The sequence below is a fragment of the Mobula hypostoma genome, chromosome 20 (assembly GCF_963921235.1).
Source record: "Mobula hypostoma chromosome 20, sMobHyp1.1, whole genome shotgun sequence".
Classification (NCBI taxonomy): Eukaryota; Metazoa; Chordata; class Chondrichthyes; order Myliobatiformes; family Myliobatidae; genus Mobula; species Mobula hypostoma.
In genome coordinates this window covers 17238859-17259246 of record NC_086116.1, presented here as the reverse complement: position 1 = coordinate 17259246, position 20388 = coordinate 17238859, and the positions used below count along the sequence as shown (strand labels likewise).

The 20388-nt window shown below is 41.4% G+C and overlaps 1 protein-coding gene across 1 annotated transcript in view; it reads right to left on the bottom strand.

Moving 5' to 3' along the window:
- The window catches only part of LOC134359176 (anoctamin-2-like), a 130433-nt gene that overhangs the window by 97958 nt on the left and 12087 nt on the right, over positions 1–20388 (bottom strand). Inside the window, exon 3 of the mRNA XM_063072127.1 lies at positions 14158–14256. Within this exon, the coding sequence (XP_062928197.1) occupies positions 14158–14256 (99 nt within the window). The remainder of the gene's footprint in view (positions 1–14157; positions 14257–20388) is intronic.

Here is a 20388-nt window from a genome sequence, read left to right as displayed (position 1 = left end):
AGGATTTTTTTACTAGGATTTCCTAATTATTAATTATGAGTGCAGAGCTTCACATTGAATTTGAATCTGAATTATCTTCTCCTTCCTACCTTCAAAGCCTTGAAAGGGCATGGTTAATGCTTATAACAACTCGTTAACCAAGCTGGATATTATCTGTGGTAAAACAAAGAATCATAAAGAAATACTTCTTCAGAATAACTTGTTCACTGTCAGAACAAGAATATTAATTGATGCATTCCTGAAATCCAACCTTGTTGATCGCAGATTGCACCTTTTACAATTGTTTGCCAAGATGGTTAAAGAAGTTTGGGCAGTCTGTTCTATCACTAACTCAAGAAAATTTCTTAATTGAAACATATTATGTCATTTACAAGATGGCGCTGGTGAACTATGGCAATGTTCTACAGGCTACATATAATACATATCTGTCGAGTATCCCGCAAGAAAATTAATCTCAGGGTTATGTATGATGACATGTATGTGCTTTGATAATAAACTTATTCTGAACTTTTTATAAATATGCTATATCTTGGAGAATATTTAAAAGAGAGAATTTAAATTTTATTGACTGTGGTTAATAGTCTACATCCTGAGATTTCAAAGAGGACACATTATCATCACAAAACTTCCACCAAATAAAGAACTTCAGATAACTTCAGATACAGGCCCTTTCGTGACCCCAGCTCTGGCCAATTTCACCGATTAAAGTGCCGAGGAAGATTGAAATCATCCAGGCGGGTGCAGAAGGTGAGCGATTGTTCAGTGCCGTCAGGCTCTCACTCACAGCTGCCGGAAAAGGTGCCTGCATGTGATGGTTTCTCATTTACTCTCACATGTTGTTCCAAAGGGAAGGTGTTTGCATTTGAGTGATCTCTCTCTCTCTCTCTCTCTCTCTCAATGCTGTCAGTGGGTGGTGCCAGGGCAAGTCTTGCAGACTTGGACTCTGATTCAGTTTTAATGATGTCTTCTACAAATGTAGTTTCCAGTTCTAGTTCCGAACTCTCGTTTTCATTACTAATTTTGGGCAATTTTTGAATTGGAGAAGCCTGCAAATAATGTACACTGAGATGATCTGAACTGAAATATGACTTTTGATTTTGAGTTTTATATTCTGAGTTTTTGCTTGTTTAATTTTTGCTGCCGTTTGTTAATTTCTTTTGTGCGTGGGGTTTGATGTTTTTCTTTGAACGAGTTGGTTCTATGATTCTTCCTTGTTTCATGTCTGTCTATGGGGAGTCCAATTTCGGGGTTGTATACTGCATATATAGTAAAGGCATCTGTTAGTCTTGCGAGACCATGGATCTGCGCCTGGAAAGTCTTCACTCTCCAGGGCGCAGGCCTGGGCAAGGTTGTATGGAAGACCAGTAGTTGGCCATGCTGCAAGTTTCCCCTCTCCACAACACCAATGTTGTCCAAGGGAAGGGCAAGGGCCAATACAGCTTGGCACCCGTGTTGTCGCAGAGCACTGTGTGGTTAAGTGCCTTGCTCAAGGACACCATACGCTGCCTCAGCTTGGGTTCGAATTCACGACCTTCAGATCGTTAGTCGAATGCCTTAACCACTTGGCCACGTGCCCACTACATATATACTTTGTATTTTGAATCTTTGAATCTTGAATCATGCAAACTCAGCTATTCAGTAGCAGTAGTTACAGCACAGACAAATTAGTAATACGAATTAGATTATTATCCTCACAGCCAGAATTGATCCAGAGATGCAAGTTCGAGTCTGCCATGGCTGTTAGGGAGTTTAAGTTTGTCTTAATAAAGTAATCATGAAACTCCTGGATAATCAACTAAACCCATATGGTTCATTCAAAGCACTAAAGGAACTCTGTGAGTCAGGCAGCATCTATGGAAGGAAATGGACAGTTGACATTTTAGGTCAAGACACTTTATCTGTACTTGAAGAGACTTTGCAGTGGAGCAGCATATTGGGGATATTAGAGGCTAGAAATGCTGGAGTCTGAAGCAACACACAAAGCACCTGAAGAACTCAAGGGATCAGGCAGTACCTGTGGAGGGAAATGGACAGTTGACGTACTTCCCCTTTGCCGAAGCAAGTGTGCCTGCCTTACCCAGTCTACCCTATATTGATCTCTTGGATTGGATCTCAAATGTCTGCTCAGTTCAGAGGCAAATAGGGATGAGGAATAAATGGCCACATTGTTAGAGAAAGCCATATCCCATGCATAAATAAAATAAAAATTATTCATCGGTATCCATGATTCTCAGCATATCAATTAATGAAAAGTATGATCTTAAAAGATTTTGCTTTAAACTTGAGAGACAACTAAATTATGTAATGAAATGTAAATTGTGGCACAATGATTGTTTTAATTCCTGATTTTTGTCACTATAGTCAAAAAAGTCATCTTCTTCTGTCTGCTTTCAGATTAATATTGCTCTGTTGCAGAAAAATGCATTTTTATGTTGTACCAAAGGTTTTTGTCAAATGAAGGTTTGAAGGTTTGACGTGAATTGATGATTTTCTCTCAGTGTTCAGATATACAAAGAGCTTCAGCATTGTACAGATGTCTGACTTTGCCTAACATTGTCACACTTGCGATACTGGCTGAGAAATCATCTATCAAACTTGCACAATCCGATAACATCATCATTTAATGAAGATGCTGGAGTTCATCCTCACAGAAGTATCTATTACATGCACTTGTATCCCCAAAACTCCTTATTTAAAGACTGATTGCCACGAGCTGGCCCTGAACAAAGAGGCTGGGGTAGTGCTAAATGAGAACCAAGCATTCCTCTTCTGTCAAATTTAAACTTCAGTCACGATAGCTGATGGAAAATGTATTTGGTTAAATATTTTAAAATGCTTTTCAGATAATTCCAATATAACAGCTAGCACATACCAGAGGGGTTTTAATAAATACAGAACTACCGTTTGGTCTGGCAAGATTGCAGGTAATTAGAGATTCCAGATTCAATTGAAGCAAAGGAGTGATGAGGAACCAAAATATGCAGGAATATGGGACTTGATACAGATGTACAATGTTTATTTTTACTATTTTGGGGATAAGACATGGCAGCGGAGGTCACTGATTCAGTTCTTCAAAGCTTTGGTATCGTAATGATAGGCCCATTGATCAACCTAATCAATACCACTCCCTTTAGGTTCTTTGCTGTGTGGATAAACATCCTGAAAACTTAGTATTTTCATAAATATTTAACTCAACTGTTAGCTTATTATAAAACTGTACAAAGCAGAGGATTGCTGCTTCCTTGTAATAGCTGTGACCTAGGTCCTAATCTCCGGCGCTACTGGAGTGAAGCTTGGTTGTTGTCCCCAAGACAGTCTGGGTTTTCCCTGGGAGCTCCACTTTCTTCCCACATCTAAAAAGCTGGGTAAGCTAATGAGCTACTGTCAACTACCCCAGGTGTAGGTGGGTGGCAGGAGAATAAGGGGAAATTAATGGATACATGAGAGAAAAGAGCTTACAGGGAAATGGGATTTCTTAGTCAGTCCTTTGGGATTCAGTTTGATTTGTTTCCACTTGGGTTTTGTGGATTCTGAAGTAGCTAATGAGGGTGATATGGAAAATGCAGGCTCCGTTCTTGTTCTCAGTGTTACCATCAGGAAGGAGGTACAGAAGTCTGAAGACACACACTCAACAATTCAGGAACAGCTTCTTCCCCTCTGCCATCTGATTTCTGAATGGACATTGAACCCGTAAATGCTACCTTTTTATTTCTATTTTTGTACTACTTATTTAACTTAACTATCAATTTCTATTATTACGTGTTGCATGGTGTTGCTGCCACAAAAAACAACACATTTCACAACATATGCCGGTGATATTAAACCTGATTCCGAGATGGGGCAGGTCAGATGGCTGATGGTTCAGGCTGCTGGTCATCCATAGTGTGGTACTGTCCTCCCGTTACAAGCTCCCAATATGTGGTCACAAGGTTTTCAATATGCACTTTGCTGATGCACCAGGAAGCCCCTGAACCTCTGAGCATTTCCTCAGATCTTTCTGCCTATCCTCTCCTTATTACTTCAGGGGTTGTGGACAGTAAAAGCAAGTATAACAGCAGTAGTCCATTCCTCATTTCTCTTCCTCTTAACTGAATAAGAATCCATCGAAAAGACTGGAACTACTAAAATCTGGAAATACCCAGAACCCTGTATCAAATGATCAAATAATGCGTTCTGGAGCTTGAAGTTCAGAACACCAGCACAGGAGGGCTTAGCTCATAACTCCAGTATAATATTTTTCTTTGTGTGTGTGTGTGAGAGAGAGAGAGAGAATGAGAGAGAGTGGGAGTATGTCCATGAGAAAGAGCATAAGCATGTGGTGTATGTGAAAGAGTGTGTGGGCGTGTGGTACGTGGGATAGGGAGAGCCAGCGTGTGGTGTGTGCGACAGCGTGTGCATTCACTGTTAATCATAGTGCATAAATGAGTGCTAAGATCTGGAGAGAGTTAACAGAAATCTGGAGAGAATAAGGCAGAGTAGAGTAGGATTAGTGTAAATATGTGCTTCGTGGCCAGTACAGGTTTAGTGGGTCAAAAGGCTCATTTGTTTTGGACTGTATGTCATGGAAAACTACTTAATGACCATTCAGCCCATCAAGTCTGCTCCACCATTCCATCATGGCTGATCCCGGCTCCCACTCAACCCCATACACCTGCATTCTTGCCCTATCCTCTGATGCCTTGATGAATCAGGAAATGATCAACTTCCGCTTTAAATATACCCATGGGCTTAGCCTCCACCACAGTCTGTGTCCGAGCGTTCCACCGATTTACTACCCTCTGGCTAAAAAAATTCCTCCTTACCTTTGTTGTAAAAGGTCGCCCCTTAATTTTGAGGCTGTGCCCTTTAGTTCAGGATACCCCCACCATAGGAAACATCTTCTCCACATCCAGCCTATCTAACCCTTTCAACACTTGGTAGGTTTCAATGAGATTCCCCCCCCCCAACATTCTTCTAAATTCCAGTGAGTACAGGCCTAAAGCTGCCAAATGCTCCTCATATGTTAATTCCTTCATTCCCAGAATCATGTTCATGAACCTCCTGTGGACTCTCTCCAATGACGACACCTCCTTTCTGAGATATGGAACCCAAAACTGTTGACAATACTCCAAGTACGGCCTAGCTAGTGTCTTACAAAGCCTCAACATCATCTCCTTGCTTTTATATTCTATTCCCCTTGAAATAAATGCCAACACTGTATTTGCCTTCTTTATCACAGATTCCACCTGTAAATTAAGCTTCTGGGAGTCTTGCACAAGGACTCCTAAGTTCCTCTGCACCTCTGATGTTTGAATTTTCTCCCCATTTAGATAATAGTCTGCACTTTTGTTCCTTTTACCAAATTGCATTAAAACACATTTCCCAACACTGTATTCCAGTGTCACTTTTTTGCACATTCTTCCAATTAGTCTAGATCTTGCTGCAATCGCATTGCTTCCTCATTACTACCTACCCCTCAACCTATCTTTGTATCATCTGCAAACTTTGCCACAAAACCATCAATTCAATTATCTAAATCACTAACAACGTGAAAAGTTGTGGTCCCAATGCTAACTACTGAGGAACACCACTTGTCTCCAGCAACCAACCAGAAAAGGCCCCTTTTATTCCCACTCGCTGCCCCCTGCCTGTCAGCCATTCTATTTCTCCCCTGTAACGCCATGGGATTTTGTCTTGTTAAGCAGCCTCATGTGTGGCATCTTATCAAATGCCTTCTGAAAATCCAAGTAAATGACATTCCCTGCCTTTCCTTTGTCCAGCCTGTTTGTTACTTCCTTAAAGAACTCTAACAGATTTGTCAGTCAAGATTTCCCTTCACAGAAACCATGCTGACTTCGCTTATTTTATCATTAGTCTCCAAATACCCTGAAACCTCCAAGACTTTCCCATCCATTGAGGCTAGGCTAACTGGCCTATAATTTCCTTTGTTTTGCCTTCCTCCCTTCTTAAAGAGTGGAGTGACATTTGCAATCTTCCAGTCCTCTGGGACCAAGTCAGAATCAAGTGATCTTGAAAGATCATGACCAATGCATCCGTTACCTCTTCAGCAACTTCTCTCAGGCCTCTGAGATGTAGTCCATCTGGCCCAGGTAACTTATCCACCTTAAGAACTTTGAGTTTGCCTAGCACTTTTTCCTTTGTAATAGTAATGGCACTCACCCCTGCTCCTTGACACTCACAGACCTCTGGCGCACCGCTAATATCTTCCACCGTGAAGACACTACTGTCATAGATGAACACAAAATCACTGAATAACATATCCCCTTTGGGCCATTCATTCATTGGTTTCAACTTATGGTCATTGTGGTGTTACACACTGTCCAGATTGCAGATTCTTATGTGATGCGATGAGTTACTGCAGACTCAAATAATTATTGGCTAATGTCCCCAATAATGGATAGGGGATAGGAGATACATCTGAACTAAAGCACCACAAATGCCAGCAATCAAGCCTTGTTTTTGGCTGTGATCGATGGAGAAGGAGGTGGTTAAAAGGTGCCCAACCAAATACTGGATGTTCCTTTTCAATTGCAATGGCAGCCAAGGTCAGGGTGCTACAATAGCAAGAGTTAGCCCTTTTGCTTTTTCAAGCTTTAGTATAATGAGCTACAAGCTGGAGTTAATAATCCAAGAAATACCTCAGGCAAGATGTCAGAGATGGAGCTATTAATCTAAATTTTCTTTCAGTGAAGCATTCACCTTCAAGTATCTCCACGTTCGATCCAACAATAGCTATTGCCATTATTAATAAACCAGCTAACCAATTGCAGGGGCAGCCAATTGCTGAGACCGCTGTTAGTCTATACCACAATAACAATCATTCCTACTGATGAACCTTAAAGTGGCCATCATTTCTAACAGTCTCTAACAATGACCAATGCTGTCATCTACCCAAATTCAAAGTACCCTTATGTAGCAAATATTGTGGAAGAACATAGGAGACAATTAAGTAACTCTTTGAAACAATAAGTGTGCTGCAGCTGGCAATGTTACACAATTATGAAGGCAATTTCTCAGTGGATTCTAGCAACAGATTTCAGGTTCAAACTGGAGATAATACCCATGAGATATGACCTATATCTTTATTAAATACATTGCCTCAAACGGCTTAAAGGCCTGGCTTCTTGATCCAATAACAAAGGAATTGCTCAGCTGAGGACACAAACAATGTCTCTAATTGAGATATTTAATAAACATGCAGTAGTAGGGCTATTCAAAAACCCCTGGAAAATGCTTCATCCTATCCGTTATTGATTTTACGGCTTTTTCTTTGCACATTAGCCATGTCTACAAATTTAAATTAAATCAGTGAAATCAGATGAAGGCCTTTCAAATTAATGCCAATCCAGAACATTAACAACAGCTGACTGACTGACTGTGGAATGCAAGACAAGGAGTAAGACAGGATGCCGTGTAACCTGAGCTACAGGAATATATGTGTTTCATCAAAAATGCTGAAGGAATTAGTTAATGCTTTAGGAACAGCTTTTTCCGCTCCATCATCAGTTTTCTGAACAGACGATGAACCAACACATGAACACTATCTCAGTCTTTTTCCATTTCTTATTTAATTTAATTTAATTTATTTTATACATATTTCTTATTGTAATTCTTAGCATTTTTACAAATTGCACTGTACCTCTGCCACAAAAGCACAACTTTCTTGACATATTCCTGTGATATTAAACCCAATTCTGATAAAAGACGCCTCTCACGAGCAAGATAAAAGAGACCAGGTTCATTTACAAGGGAGTATGAAAACAGAAAATACTGGTAGGACTCAGTAGCTCAAGTAATATGTGGAGCATGAAACAGAGTTAATGTCACAGATCACAGACTTTTCTATAGGTCTCGCACATGCTCCTTATCCTGAGTTAACCAAAGGAGAAAACGTCACTCAATTTCCCTTGCCCCATCACTGAAATGTTACCAGAACCTATGGACTCACTTTCAAGGACTCTTCATCTCTTGTTCTCAATATTTATTGCTTATTATTATTATTATTATTTCATTATTTGCAGTTTGTTGTCTTTTGCACACCGGTTTACCCCTCGCTGGTACAGCCTTTCACTCATTCTGTTACGGTTACAGTATTGGATTTATTGTGTATACCAGCAAGAAAGTTCTGACATATATGTACTTTGATAATAAATTTACTTTGAACTTTTAACTTTGAGAAAATATCCATTTTTAGAGGTATTTCACAAAAACAAGAGACTAAAGATGCTGGGATCTGAAGCAAGAAGCTGCTGGTAGATCTCAGCAGACTGATCAATATATGTGAGAGGAAATGAACGGTCAATGATTTGGGTCAAAACCTGCATCTTGAGACCTGGTGCAGGGTCCCGACCTGAAATGTTAGCAGTTCCTTTCCTCCGATAGATGCTGCTCAACCCACAGAGTTGCTCCAACAGAGTGTCTGTTGCTTTAAAAGTATTTCTCCTGGTATTAGGTCAGAAAGATTAGGATCAGTTTTACCTATTTTTCTTTATTATTTTGTGAAGAACAATTGCTGAATGGCAATAGATTTAAGTCCCAATGCATCAGCCACCATGGCCTTTGGAGGCTTGGATGAAAAGTTTGCATTGCATATATTCAGTTAAGCTTTATAATAAAACAAAGGGATTCCATGTGGTGTTCAACATTTTTACTGGAAGTTATAGGTCACAACCTGATTCACGTTTCCCAAGATCTCTCAACATTCTTTCGGCCCTGTCTTTCTGCCCTCCTGAGGCCAACACCTCACCCTCCCTCCTTGACATAGACAGATCCCCAGGATCCTGCATGTACTATTTCCTTACCATTCCATTTAGCCTGACCTACCTCTCTCTTATTTTTGTGGGATCATTTCCCCATAAGCCAATATTATCCTGGGTCTTAGCATCCTGTTGCCATTGGTTATGAAATAGATCTTACAAGTGATTTCAACCATCCTGTCCATTGGAATGTGAAGCCAGTCAGGTGTCTGAAAGGCATCGGAGAAGTTGTCTGCACCATCAGTTTCATGCCACTTGCAGACCCTGCCATGCAAGTTTTGTTTGAGACAGTTTTTAAAGAATAGCAGTAATCTCCCTCAGCAGTGTTCATTTTGAGAACATTTAAAAACCTCTGATTTCTTCAGCTTCTCTCCTTGTTACCCATCTCACTTTCTCCATGTTCTCACAATGCAATATTGAAGGCACCAGATATCTATATGAAAAGTTATGTTTATACAAAATTGAATCCTATAAAATCAGAATCAGAATCAGGTTTAATATTACCGGCATATGCCCTGACACTTGTTAACATTTTAGCTGCAGTACAATGAGATACATGATAAATAAACATAGAGAAAAAAGCTGAATTACTATATATATATATATATCTATTAAATAGTTAAGTTAAAAATAAGTAGTGCCAAAAAAACAGAAAATTAAAAAAAAGTGAGGTGGTGTTCATACGTTCAATGTCCATTTAGAAACCAGATTGCAGAAGGAAATGTGCTGTTCTGAATCACTAAGTGTGTGTCTTCAGGCCTCTGTACCCCTTTTCTGATGGTTACGATGAAAAGAGAGTATGTTCTGGGTGGTGGGGGTCTTAATGACGAGCACCACCTTCCTAAGGCACCGCTCCTTGATGACGTCTTGGAAATTACGGACGCTAGTACCCATGATGGAGCTGATTAATTTTACAAGTCTCTGCAACTTATTTCGATCTTCTGCAATAACCCCATCTTCCTGCCTCGACACAGATGGTGATGCAGCCAGCCAGATGCTCTCAGTGGTACATTTGCAGAGGTTTTCAAGTGTTTTAGTTGACAAACCAAATCTCCTCAAACTCTGAATGAAATATACCCAATGTCTTGCCTTCTTTATAGCTGCGTCAATATTTTGCATCCAAGTTTGGTCCTCAGAGATATTGACACCAGCATCTTGAAGTTGCGCACTCTCTCCACTGCTGATCAGAATTCTTAAGCTTCTATTAATTTTACCTACTTGTTCAAATTTATCTTCTAGTTTTGAAGGCCAAGATTCCTTCCATGTTGTAATCAGCAGGTATATTGGAAGTTATATGTTGAGGCACTCAACAGGATGAAGTCTCGCTGCCTATTGGACCTGAGAACTACTTGAGCAAGGTGGATGGACAGGTGGAAGGGTGTAACATTTTGTAGAGCTGTGGCTGAGGCACTGAACATCACCCATACAACAGGCTTGGATCTGAAACTCTAAAGTAAGAGGGGGTAAACTGGGTTTCAACTAACCCGCTCTGCTCCTTTGCCTGGTCTGGATCTTTTCATCTCTGATTGCCAACGAGACTGTAACCATTTCGATTTCAACGCTCCTCTCTCCTCCTGCAACCTGACCCCTTCAAAACGCACTGGCCTCCATTCTCCCAGCACCAGTCCCAAGCTCACCATTAAACCTGCAGAAAAAGGGGGTGCTGTTGTAGTGTGATGTACCAACCTCTACCTGCGGAGGCCAGGCAGCAACTCTCAGACGCCTCCTCATACCTACACCTCGAGGAGGACCCCACTCCACACCATCAGAAAACTGTCTCCGACACCATCCCTGACCTCATCCACTCTGGAGAACTCCCAACCACTGCCACCAAACTCATAGTCCCCTTACCCCGCACTGCTCGTTCTACCTCCTACCCAAGATCCACAGACCAGACTGTCCGGTTAGGCCCATTGTCTCTGCCTGCTCCTGAACTGGCGTCCTCATATCTCAATTCCATTCTATCGTCCTTGGTTCATTCCCTTCCCACCTACATCCACAACACTTCTCTTGCTCTCAATCTTCTCAGTAACTTTCAATTCCTTGGCCCTGACCGCCTCATCTTCACCGAGCTTTCAGTCCCTATACACTTCTACCCCACCTCAGGAAGGTCTCAAAGCTCTCTGCTTCTTTCTTGACAAAAGGACTAACCAATCCCTTAACACCACTACCCTCCTCCATCTGGCAGAACTGGTCCTCACCCTCAACAGGTTTTCCTTTGGCTTCTCCTACATTCTCTAAACAGAAGGGGCAGCCATGGTCACTCACATGGGTCCAGGCTCTGCCTGTCTCTACGTTGGCTATGTAGAACAGTCTTTGCCGGTTATACTCCCTTACTCTACCTCCACCACATTAACAACTGCATTGGTGCTGCTTCATGCACCCATGCTGAGCTCATCAATTTTATCTCTAACTTCCACCCTGCCCTTAAATTCATTTGGGCCATCTCTTAGACCTCCCTCCCCTTTCTTGCTCTCTCCACCTCCATCTCTGGAAACAAACTGTCAAAAGACATCTTTTATAAACCTGATGACTCCCATGGTTATCTCAACTACACCTCTTCCCACCCTATCTCCTGTAAAAGTGCTATTCCTTTTTCTCAGTCTCTTTTCCTCCGCCGGATCTGTTCCCAGGATGTGGTTTTCACTTCCAGGACATCAGAGATGTCTTCCTTCTTCAAAGAACAGAATTTCCCTCCCTCTACTATTGATGCTGCCCTCACTTGCTTCTCCTCCATTTCCTGTACATCCACACTTACCCCATCTTCCTGCTGCCGTAGTAGTGATAGAGACCCTTTTGTCCTTACCTACCACCCCATCAGCCTCTGCATTCAACACATTATCCTCTGCAACTTCCACCATCGCCAAAGGGATCCTACAACTAAACATCTTTACCTTCTTTCCTCTCCGCTTTCTGCAAGGAACGCTCCCTCCATGATTCCCTTGTCATTCGTCCCTCACCTCTGCTCCCTCTAGGCACTTGTCTCTGCAAGCAGAAGAGACCTGCTGTGCTACACCTGCCCATACACTTCCTTCCTCACCTCCATTCGGAGCCCCAACAGTCCTTTGAGGTGAGGCAACAATTTACCCATGAATCTGCTGGGGTCATCTATTATATCCAGTGTCTTCTCTACATCGGTGAGACCTTTTGTAAATTGGAGGACCACTTCTTCGAGCATCTCCACACCTTCTGCCCCAAGGGTGACTTCCTGGTTCCCAAATATTTTAACTCTGACTCCCATTCCTGTTGCAATGCATTGATCCATGACGTCCTCTTGTGCTAATATGAGGCCAGCCTCAGAGTAGAGGAGCAATACACAATATTCCATCTGGGTATCCTCCAACCTGATGTCATGAATATCGATTTCTCTTTCCAGTGAACAAATTCTTCCCTCTCTCTATTGCCCATTCTGAGCTTTCACTTCTTTTCACCTGCCTATTACTTCCCACTGTGTCCCCTCCTCCTTCCCTTTCTCCTGTTGTCCACTCTCATCTCTGTCAGATTCTTTCTGCTCCTGTCCTTGACCTTTCCCACCCACTTCGCTTCACCAATCACCTTCCAGCTAGCTTCCTTCCCCTCCCCCCAACTTTACATTCCGGCATCTTCCCCCTTCCTTTCCAGTCCTGTTATAGGGTCTCGGCCCAAAACATTGACTATCTGCACTTTTTCATAGATGCTGCCTGACATGCTGAGCTCCTTCAACCTTTTTGTGTATGTTGGTTTAGATTTCTCATGTTTTCAACTAGACTGGCCGGGCATAATTTAAAACCAGAACCCAATGGAGAGGTCAATGGATGGCTAATTTTAAGTGACTCAATGCCAGTTTAAGCAGCATTGGGGAGTCCTCTGTGTTCGCCAGCATTAGGAAGCAATAGGTTGTAATGTTTGCTAAGACGGTGGACAATGGAATCTAGAGACCAAAAAAAAAGGGGAGGGAAACAAGCCAATAAATTTTGTCCCAGACTATTACCACCCCAACTGAAGTGGTCTACACATTTATTCCTGCCTGCCTTACTGATCTTTCTCAAGCCTTCTAGGGGTTATTATTGGCATAACACTTGCTCATTATTCAACAGGTTGATTCACTGCTTCCTTGGTGCAGCTGAAATGGGAAGGGTGATAAGGCATGTATAGACAGCACCAAAAGTTTCAAAAGTCCATTAAGAATGATTATTGAACATGCAATGGAGCAAGACAACAAAAGCTGCTTTCATTTTCAAGTGGGTATATTCAGAGACTAGAGGATAAAACATTAAGACTTGGGGAAATTTTAAAAACAAGCTGTATTACCCTTCTAAAGTCTTTTGCTATTTGGTTGTAATATTTGGTTATTAGGTTCCGAAGAGTTGCAACAAAAATAATTTCAAAATATCAGGTTTGCAATGTTCTGTGTTATTTGTACATTTTGATTCAATACCTTAATTCTCTTGGGTAAAGTAAAATCAGAGTAATTCAAATATGACAAATTCTGGCAACTATGGTCAGAAAATAGTACCAGTCACACCTTTTTAATATTGATTTATTACCATGGTATGCTAAAAATTACTGGCCCTTTAAAAGTATAAAACCATTTCACGTGAAACATACTTTAAAACACTGAATACATATGAGAGAATCTACATGAATCTACTACAAATCAGAAATGCTTTTGGACATCTCTCCACCATCATAAATTGAAGTAACCAACTTTCTTAATTGTATACCGTATTGACAAGGACAGGTAATATTTGCAACTTAGGTCATGAAAGTGCCAGTGAAATGGTATTCCAAATGCTAATTACACAAAAAGAGCACAGCATCATTCAATAATTCATAACAATAAAACTCCAAAAGATTAACTTCCATAACCATTAAATCTGGAGCCCAAATTTACTAAAGCAGAACTCATGATTCCCATTCATACAAGACTCTGACATTACAACACAAACAAGAGGAAATCTGCAGATGCTGGAATTTCAAGCAACACACATAAAAGTTGCTGGTGAATGGAGCAGGACAGGCAGCATCTGTAGGAAGAGGTACAGTAAACGTTTCGGGCCAAGACGTCAACTGTACCTCTTCCTAGAGATGCTGCCTGGCGTGCTGCGTTCACCAGCAACTTTTATGTGTGTTGTCTGACATTACAAACTCCCTTGTGTGTGCACCGTCACAATAACTCACAATATCAAACATCCTTCCTTCACAATACTACGAGATTACAATATCATAATATCACAATGTTAGATTATTTTCAATCAACTTGCAATTATATGTCAATATCATAATTGTATTTATCTGTGTAAATACTACCTGTCTTTTCATTCAGTCACCTCGGATAATTGTAGCAGCTGCTCAACTTCAAAACAAAAATTCACTTTGATTCTTTCTAACAGATAAGGTGTTTCATTGAATCATACCATACCTTTCTGGTCTGAACCTTTATTTTTAGAAACTCTGCCTCTCGACTGAGGACCTGCCAAGGGGCATGTATCCTGACATAGCCAATGCCATGGGAGTTACACTGAAAGAATAAAACAAAGTAAATTAAAATTAGTTACAAGTAAGTGTTCAGAAGAGTTCAAGAAAGGTAAAAAATCATTACACAAAATTCACACACCCCATTCTTTAGGGTATTAATGTCACCCACCAAGTCACCTGTTCTCCCAATTTTCCAAAGGCTCAGATTGGTAGAGGAATCATGCATCTTATTGCTTCATTCCTCTAGATCTGCAGTCTCCTTCTGAAACTCATCTGATGCTACCATAACCATCCCAAATATCCTTGCTGTTCTAAGTTACTCATCCAAGTTTAAGGTGAGTATCTCAGCCTTTCCTTCACCATTTAAACACAAAGAACACCAACAGGCTGAAGCCAAAGTGGAATTTTAGAACAGATTACTGCAAACAGAGAAGAGGATAATTTATCCTACAATCAATGCCACTTTATTCAGTACCTCCTCTACCTCTCTCCTTAAACTTTCTCCATAACAAGACTTTTTTTTTGCCCACAGAATGGTACTCACTAGATTTTTTTGTTTGTTTTTGCACCATGCTCTCCAAACTCTAGAGACTGTTACATGTGAAAATCCTAAATCAGCTGTTTTTGAGATACTCAAACCACCCCATCTGGCACCAACAATCATTCCATGCTCATAGTCATTTAGATCACATATCTTTCTCACTTTAATATTTGGTCTGAACAACATCTGAAATTTTTGACCACGTCTGCACGCTTTTATGCATTGAGTTGCTGCCATGTGATTGGCTGATTAGATATTTGCAATAACAAGGAGGTGTATAAGTTTAGCTAATAAAGTGGCCACTTAATGTATATTGTCATTTTCTGGAGTAACATGAAGGAACTAGGAAGGAATGGTATTGTAGAAGCAAGTTGCTAAAGAGGTATTGGAAGAAGGCATAACCAATATTTTCAAAAGCAGATTAATTGAGTTGGTGAGTAAGTATGAGGAGTTCATATCAGAGTCACAGAAGAGGAAATGCATACTCTTGGCCAGTTCAGAGAAGTTACATTAAGAAGAAATTCACTAGAGTGCTCCTCCTGGATGTAGGCGATCTCAGTTATGAGGAGAGACTGGTTTGTTTTCTTCCGAGCAGTGGTGGCTGAGGGAGAACCCGGGAGATGTACAAATCAATGATGGTCATAAACAAGATGTATAGTGAGAACTTTTAACAGATCAGAGGTTTTTAAGGTCGGGGGCACAGATTGAAGGTGAGAAATATAAAGTTTAGACGGAATCTGCAGATTTTCCCCCTCACTCGGACAATGAATGTGATCCAGACCACACTGTCCAAGAAGGTGAAGGAGGCAGGCACCCTTTCAATAGTTAAAACACATCGAGATGAGCACTTGAAATCTCCAAGGCACAGAGTTTAAGGCTATGGAACAAGTGAGATTGGTGGAGATTGGTATTTGATGGTCGGCATGTACACGATGGGCTGAAGGGCCTGCTTCTGTGCTGCATGATTCTGCAGCACAACAACTCTAAGAAGGCCAGAAACCAAACAATGGGAACACAGACGGTGGGCTGGGAATCAAGAGTGAAGGTAAAGTTAGCATCAGGAGGAAGTGTTAATTATAAAATGGTGAATTAAGAAACTTTGAGTACTTAATACGTAGAATGTACAAACAAAACAAAAGATCGAAAGATTACCTCGATGAAGAACAACAATTCTATGCATACAATGGATGAATACCAGTTCCAATGGTGGGAATATACCTCAGGTAAAAGTACTTTATCAAATGCAGGAAGCACAACACTTTAGGAGCTCAAAAGGATCAGAGTTTTAGAAGCATTATTGAAGACCTCTGCTACTTATTCCACGATCTCTTTGACCCACTATCATCAGGAAGGAGGTACAGAAGCATCAGGACTAGGAGTGCCAGAATGGGTAACAGTTTCTTCCATCAGACTGTGAGACTAGTAAATACCCTGCCACCACTGAGGTCTCATCACTAGGATAGCAAGATGTTTACTGTTTACTGCTTATCTGTGCTGTGCACTACATGAATTTTGAATTATGTTTTATGAGCTTATTTATGGTGATACTTTAGTTTATGTGCTGTGTGTGATGTATGTTTTGTGTGTGCATCGTGTTCCAGAGGAACATTGTTTCGTTTGGCTGTATATATGTACGGTCAGATGACAATAAACTTGAACTTCAGAATTCGAAATAAATTTATTATCAAAGTACATATATGTCACCATATACAACCCTGAGATTCATTTTGTGTGGGCATAATCAAAAAATCTATTGAATAATAACCATAACAGAATCAATGAAAGACCACCCTACTGGGAGCTCAACCAGAATTCAGGAGACAATACATGGTGCAAACCCAAAATGAAAGAAATAATAATCATCATCAATAAGTAAGCAATAAATATCAAGAACATGAGATGAAGAGTCCTTGAAAGTGAGTCTATTGGCTATGGGAATGTTTGAATGATGGGGCAAATGAAGTTATCCCCTTTGGTTCAAGAGCCTGATGGTTGAAGGGTAGTAACTGTTCCTGAATCCGTTGGTGTGAGTCCTAAGGCTCCTGGACCACCTTCCTGATGGCAGCAGTGAGAAGAGAACGTGTTCTAGATGGCAGAAGTCCCTGATGATGGTTGCTGCTTTCTTGTGACAATGTGACAATGTTTCAGACAGGTATGCTCAATGGTGGCAAGGACTTTACCTGTGATGGACTGGGCCGTATCCAATACTTTTTGTAGGATTTTCTGTTCTAAGTGTTTCCATACCAGGCTGCCAATCAATATACTCTCAACTGCACATTTATAGAAGTTTTTCAAAGTTTTAGATGTTATGCTGAATCTCCACAAACCCATAAGGAAGTATAGGTGCTGCCGTGCTTTCTTTGTAATTGCACTTATGTACTGGATCCAGGACAGGGTCTTCTTAGGCTTGAATGTGAGCACTCAGCTGAACGATTCTCAGAAGGCTGACAAACAAAACTGAGAGCAGCAAGGTCAGATAGTTTTCAACTGGGAAGGAAATCCAAATATGAGGACAAAAACCCTTAATTCTGTGCTCTCCATTTCTCAGCATGTGTTCTGTCAATCAATCTCAAAGTCTTGTATCTTTCAATAGGTGTAGAAATTGACACCCTTTTGTTGGTATAAAATAACAAATGTGTATTCCAAGCAACACACATAAAAGTTGCGGGTGAACCCAGCAGGCCAGGCAGCATCTCTAGGAAGAGGTACAGTCGACGTTTTGGGCCGAGACCCTTCATCAGGACTAACTACAAGAAGTGCTAGTAAGAGATTTGAAAGTGGGAGGGGGAGGGGGAGATCCAAAATGATAGGAGAAGACAGGAGGGGGAGGGATGGAGCCAAGAGCTGGACAGGTGATTGGCAAAAGGGATATGAGAGGATCATGGGACAGGAGGTCTAAGGAGAAAGAAAAAGGATTGGGCAGAGAAAAAACTAGAGGATGGGTTAGGGGTATAGTGAGAGAGACAGAGGAAGAAAAAGGAGAGAGAGAAAAAGAATGTGTGTATATAAATAAATAAACAGATGGGGTACGGGGAGAGGTGGGGTATTAGCGGAAGTTTGAGAAGTCAATGTTCATGCCATCAGGTTGGAGGCTACCCAGACGGAATATAAGGTGTTGTTCCTCCAACCAGAGTGTGGCTTCATCTTGACAGTAGAGGAGGCCGTGGATAGACATATCAGAATGGGAATGGGACGTAGAATTAAAATGTGCAACTAAAACCAGCAACTTTTATGTGTGTTGCTTGAAATTCCAGCATCTGCAGATTTCCTCGTAAATGTGTATTCCATTTCAGCAATCCAGTCCTATAAAAACCAATGGACTAAATCTTGGAATTACAATGACAGCACCAACTACAAGTACATCTAGGGGCTTGTGAATTACAGAAGTTTATTTGGCCCATCAGAACAATTCTAGCTCCCAGCAGAACAACCCTATCAGTCCTGTCCTCCTTCCCCTAATTCACTTAACATAAATGACCGGGCATGAAGAGCTTGCTCCAGAAAGTCAAGCCAATCAGCCATTCCCTCAATTCCAAATATCCTACTAGTTGACTGGAGCATCAAGGGACCAATGAATCACGACTGCCTCCCACATAACATGCATTTATGTGGATGAAATTGGACACAGTGATTCAGCATTAATTAAGTCCCCTTTGGTTGAATGAATATCATGGGCCAGGGAAGGAGCACCAATGGCCACCTGAGGACAACCTAAAGCTTCAAGTACTCATGAAGGCCCCCAATCTACCAAAAATTAAAAGGACTGCTCATTCAACTGTCTCTCCCATGTGAATAACTATGCCCTGTTACATTAGTCTGCTTGAAAAATAGTGATTAATTAATTAGTTCATTTGAAACTGTGCACAAGCTGCTCGAACCGGTTAGTTCTCTCTGGAATTTCCATAGCACTGGCTAATTAGGTGGACTAATGACGTTATAAACTACAGAGAATGTTGCTCTCTTCCTTCAGAAAGCTTACATCTCTTCATGTAAAATGGTACAAAACATTTTCAGACCCTCAGGAAAGAAGCAGAACCAAATAGCACAAGTGCTCAGAGATTGCCAACCAGGTTTTCAGGTCTGTACACATTTGGACTGCTCGTGGTTTCTGCATCTCTGCCTTCCAAGTCCAAAAACCCAGTCTCTGCTATTTATTCATTGCTTCTTGCTAAGAGGAAGCCTAACTGAAAACCTGCACTGTGCTAGAGAAATGATCAAAGGTAAATATTAAAGGTACTTTATAAATAAAGTGAAAATCAAAACTGAAACGAGCCAATACAAAACAGGTCATAAACAACTATCACTGCGGATCCTGGTTACCACAATAATAACATAATAGTAATGGTTACAAGACAAGATCACAAGACAAAGGAGCAGAAGTAGGCTATTCGGCCCATCGAGTCTGCTCCGCAGCTCCCCCATGAGCTAAACTATTCATCCATCTAGTTCCAATTTCCGGCTTTTTCCCCATATCCCTTGATACCCTGACTAATTAGATACCTGTCAATCTCCTCCTTAAACACCCTCAATGATCGGGCCTCCACAGCTGTATGTGGCAACGAATTCCACAAATCCACGAATCTCTGGCTAAAAAAATTTCTCCTCATTCTCTGTTTTAACTGGGAACCCTCTAGTTCTAAGACTATGGCCTCTTGTCCTGGACTCACCCACCAAGGGAAACAACCTTTCCACATCTACTCTGTCCAACCCTTTCAACATTCGAAATGTTTCTATGAGATCCCCTCTCATTCTTCTATACTCTAATGAATACAGTCCAAGAGCCGACAGACGCTTCTCATATGTTAGCCCCTGCATTCCAGGAATCATCCTCGTAAATCTTCTCTGAACACTCTCCAACATCAGTACATCCTTTCTAAGATGGGGGGCCCAAAACTGCACACAGTATTCCAAATGAGGTCTCACTAATGCCCCATAGACCCTCATCAACACCTCCTTACTCTTATACACTATTCCTCTTGAAATGAATGCCAACATAGCATTACTGCCAATCCAACTTGGTGGTTAACCTTTAGGGTATCCTGCACGAGGACCCCCAAGTCTCTTTGCGCTTCCGATTTTTGAGTTTTCTCCCCATCTAAATAATAATCTGCCTGATTATTTCTTCTTCCAAAATGTACAACCATACATTTTTCAATGTTGTATCTCATCTGCCATTTCTTTGCCCACTCTCCTAAACTGACTAAGTCTCTCTGCAACCTTTCCATTTCTTCAACATTTCCTGCTCCTCCACCTATCTTGGTGTGTGACGAGAATACACATAAAATTAAGATGTTTGCTGGCCTGGGTTAGCATCAGTGACATCAGCAAGTGGTCTGCCACCTGCCCTCAGGGGAAGGAGAGATAAGGAACAATGGAGCAGCGTCTGGAGATGTGTAATGAAGGGACGTGGGAGAAAGAGAGCTGTCTGGAGCGGCTCCCCCTTTGAACCCTGAACTGTTTGAAGTGATGGACAGGCGATACCCCAGCAGGGGGATAAAAAGGGACAGGTTCGCTAAGGCAGGACACATGCCACCCGAGGTAACGAGACCCTGGAAGCGGTACGCTTCTCACGAGTCGGTGAGAGGTATCGGACAATGGCCAGGGTGGAAAGGTACGATCAGCGGGAACCCAGTG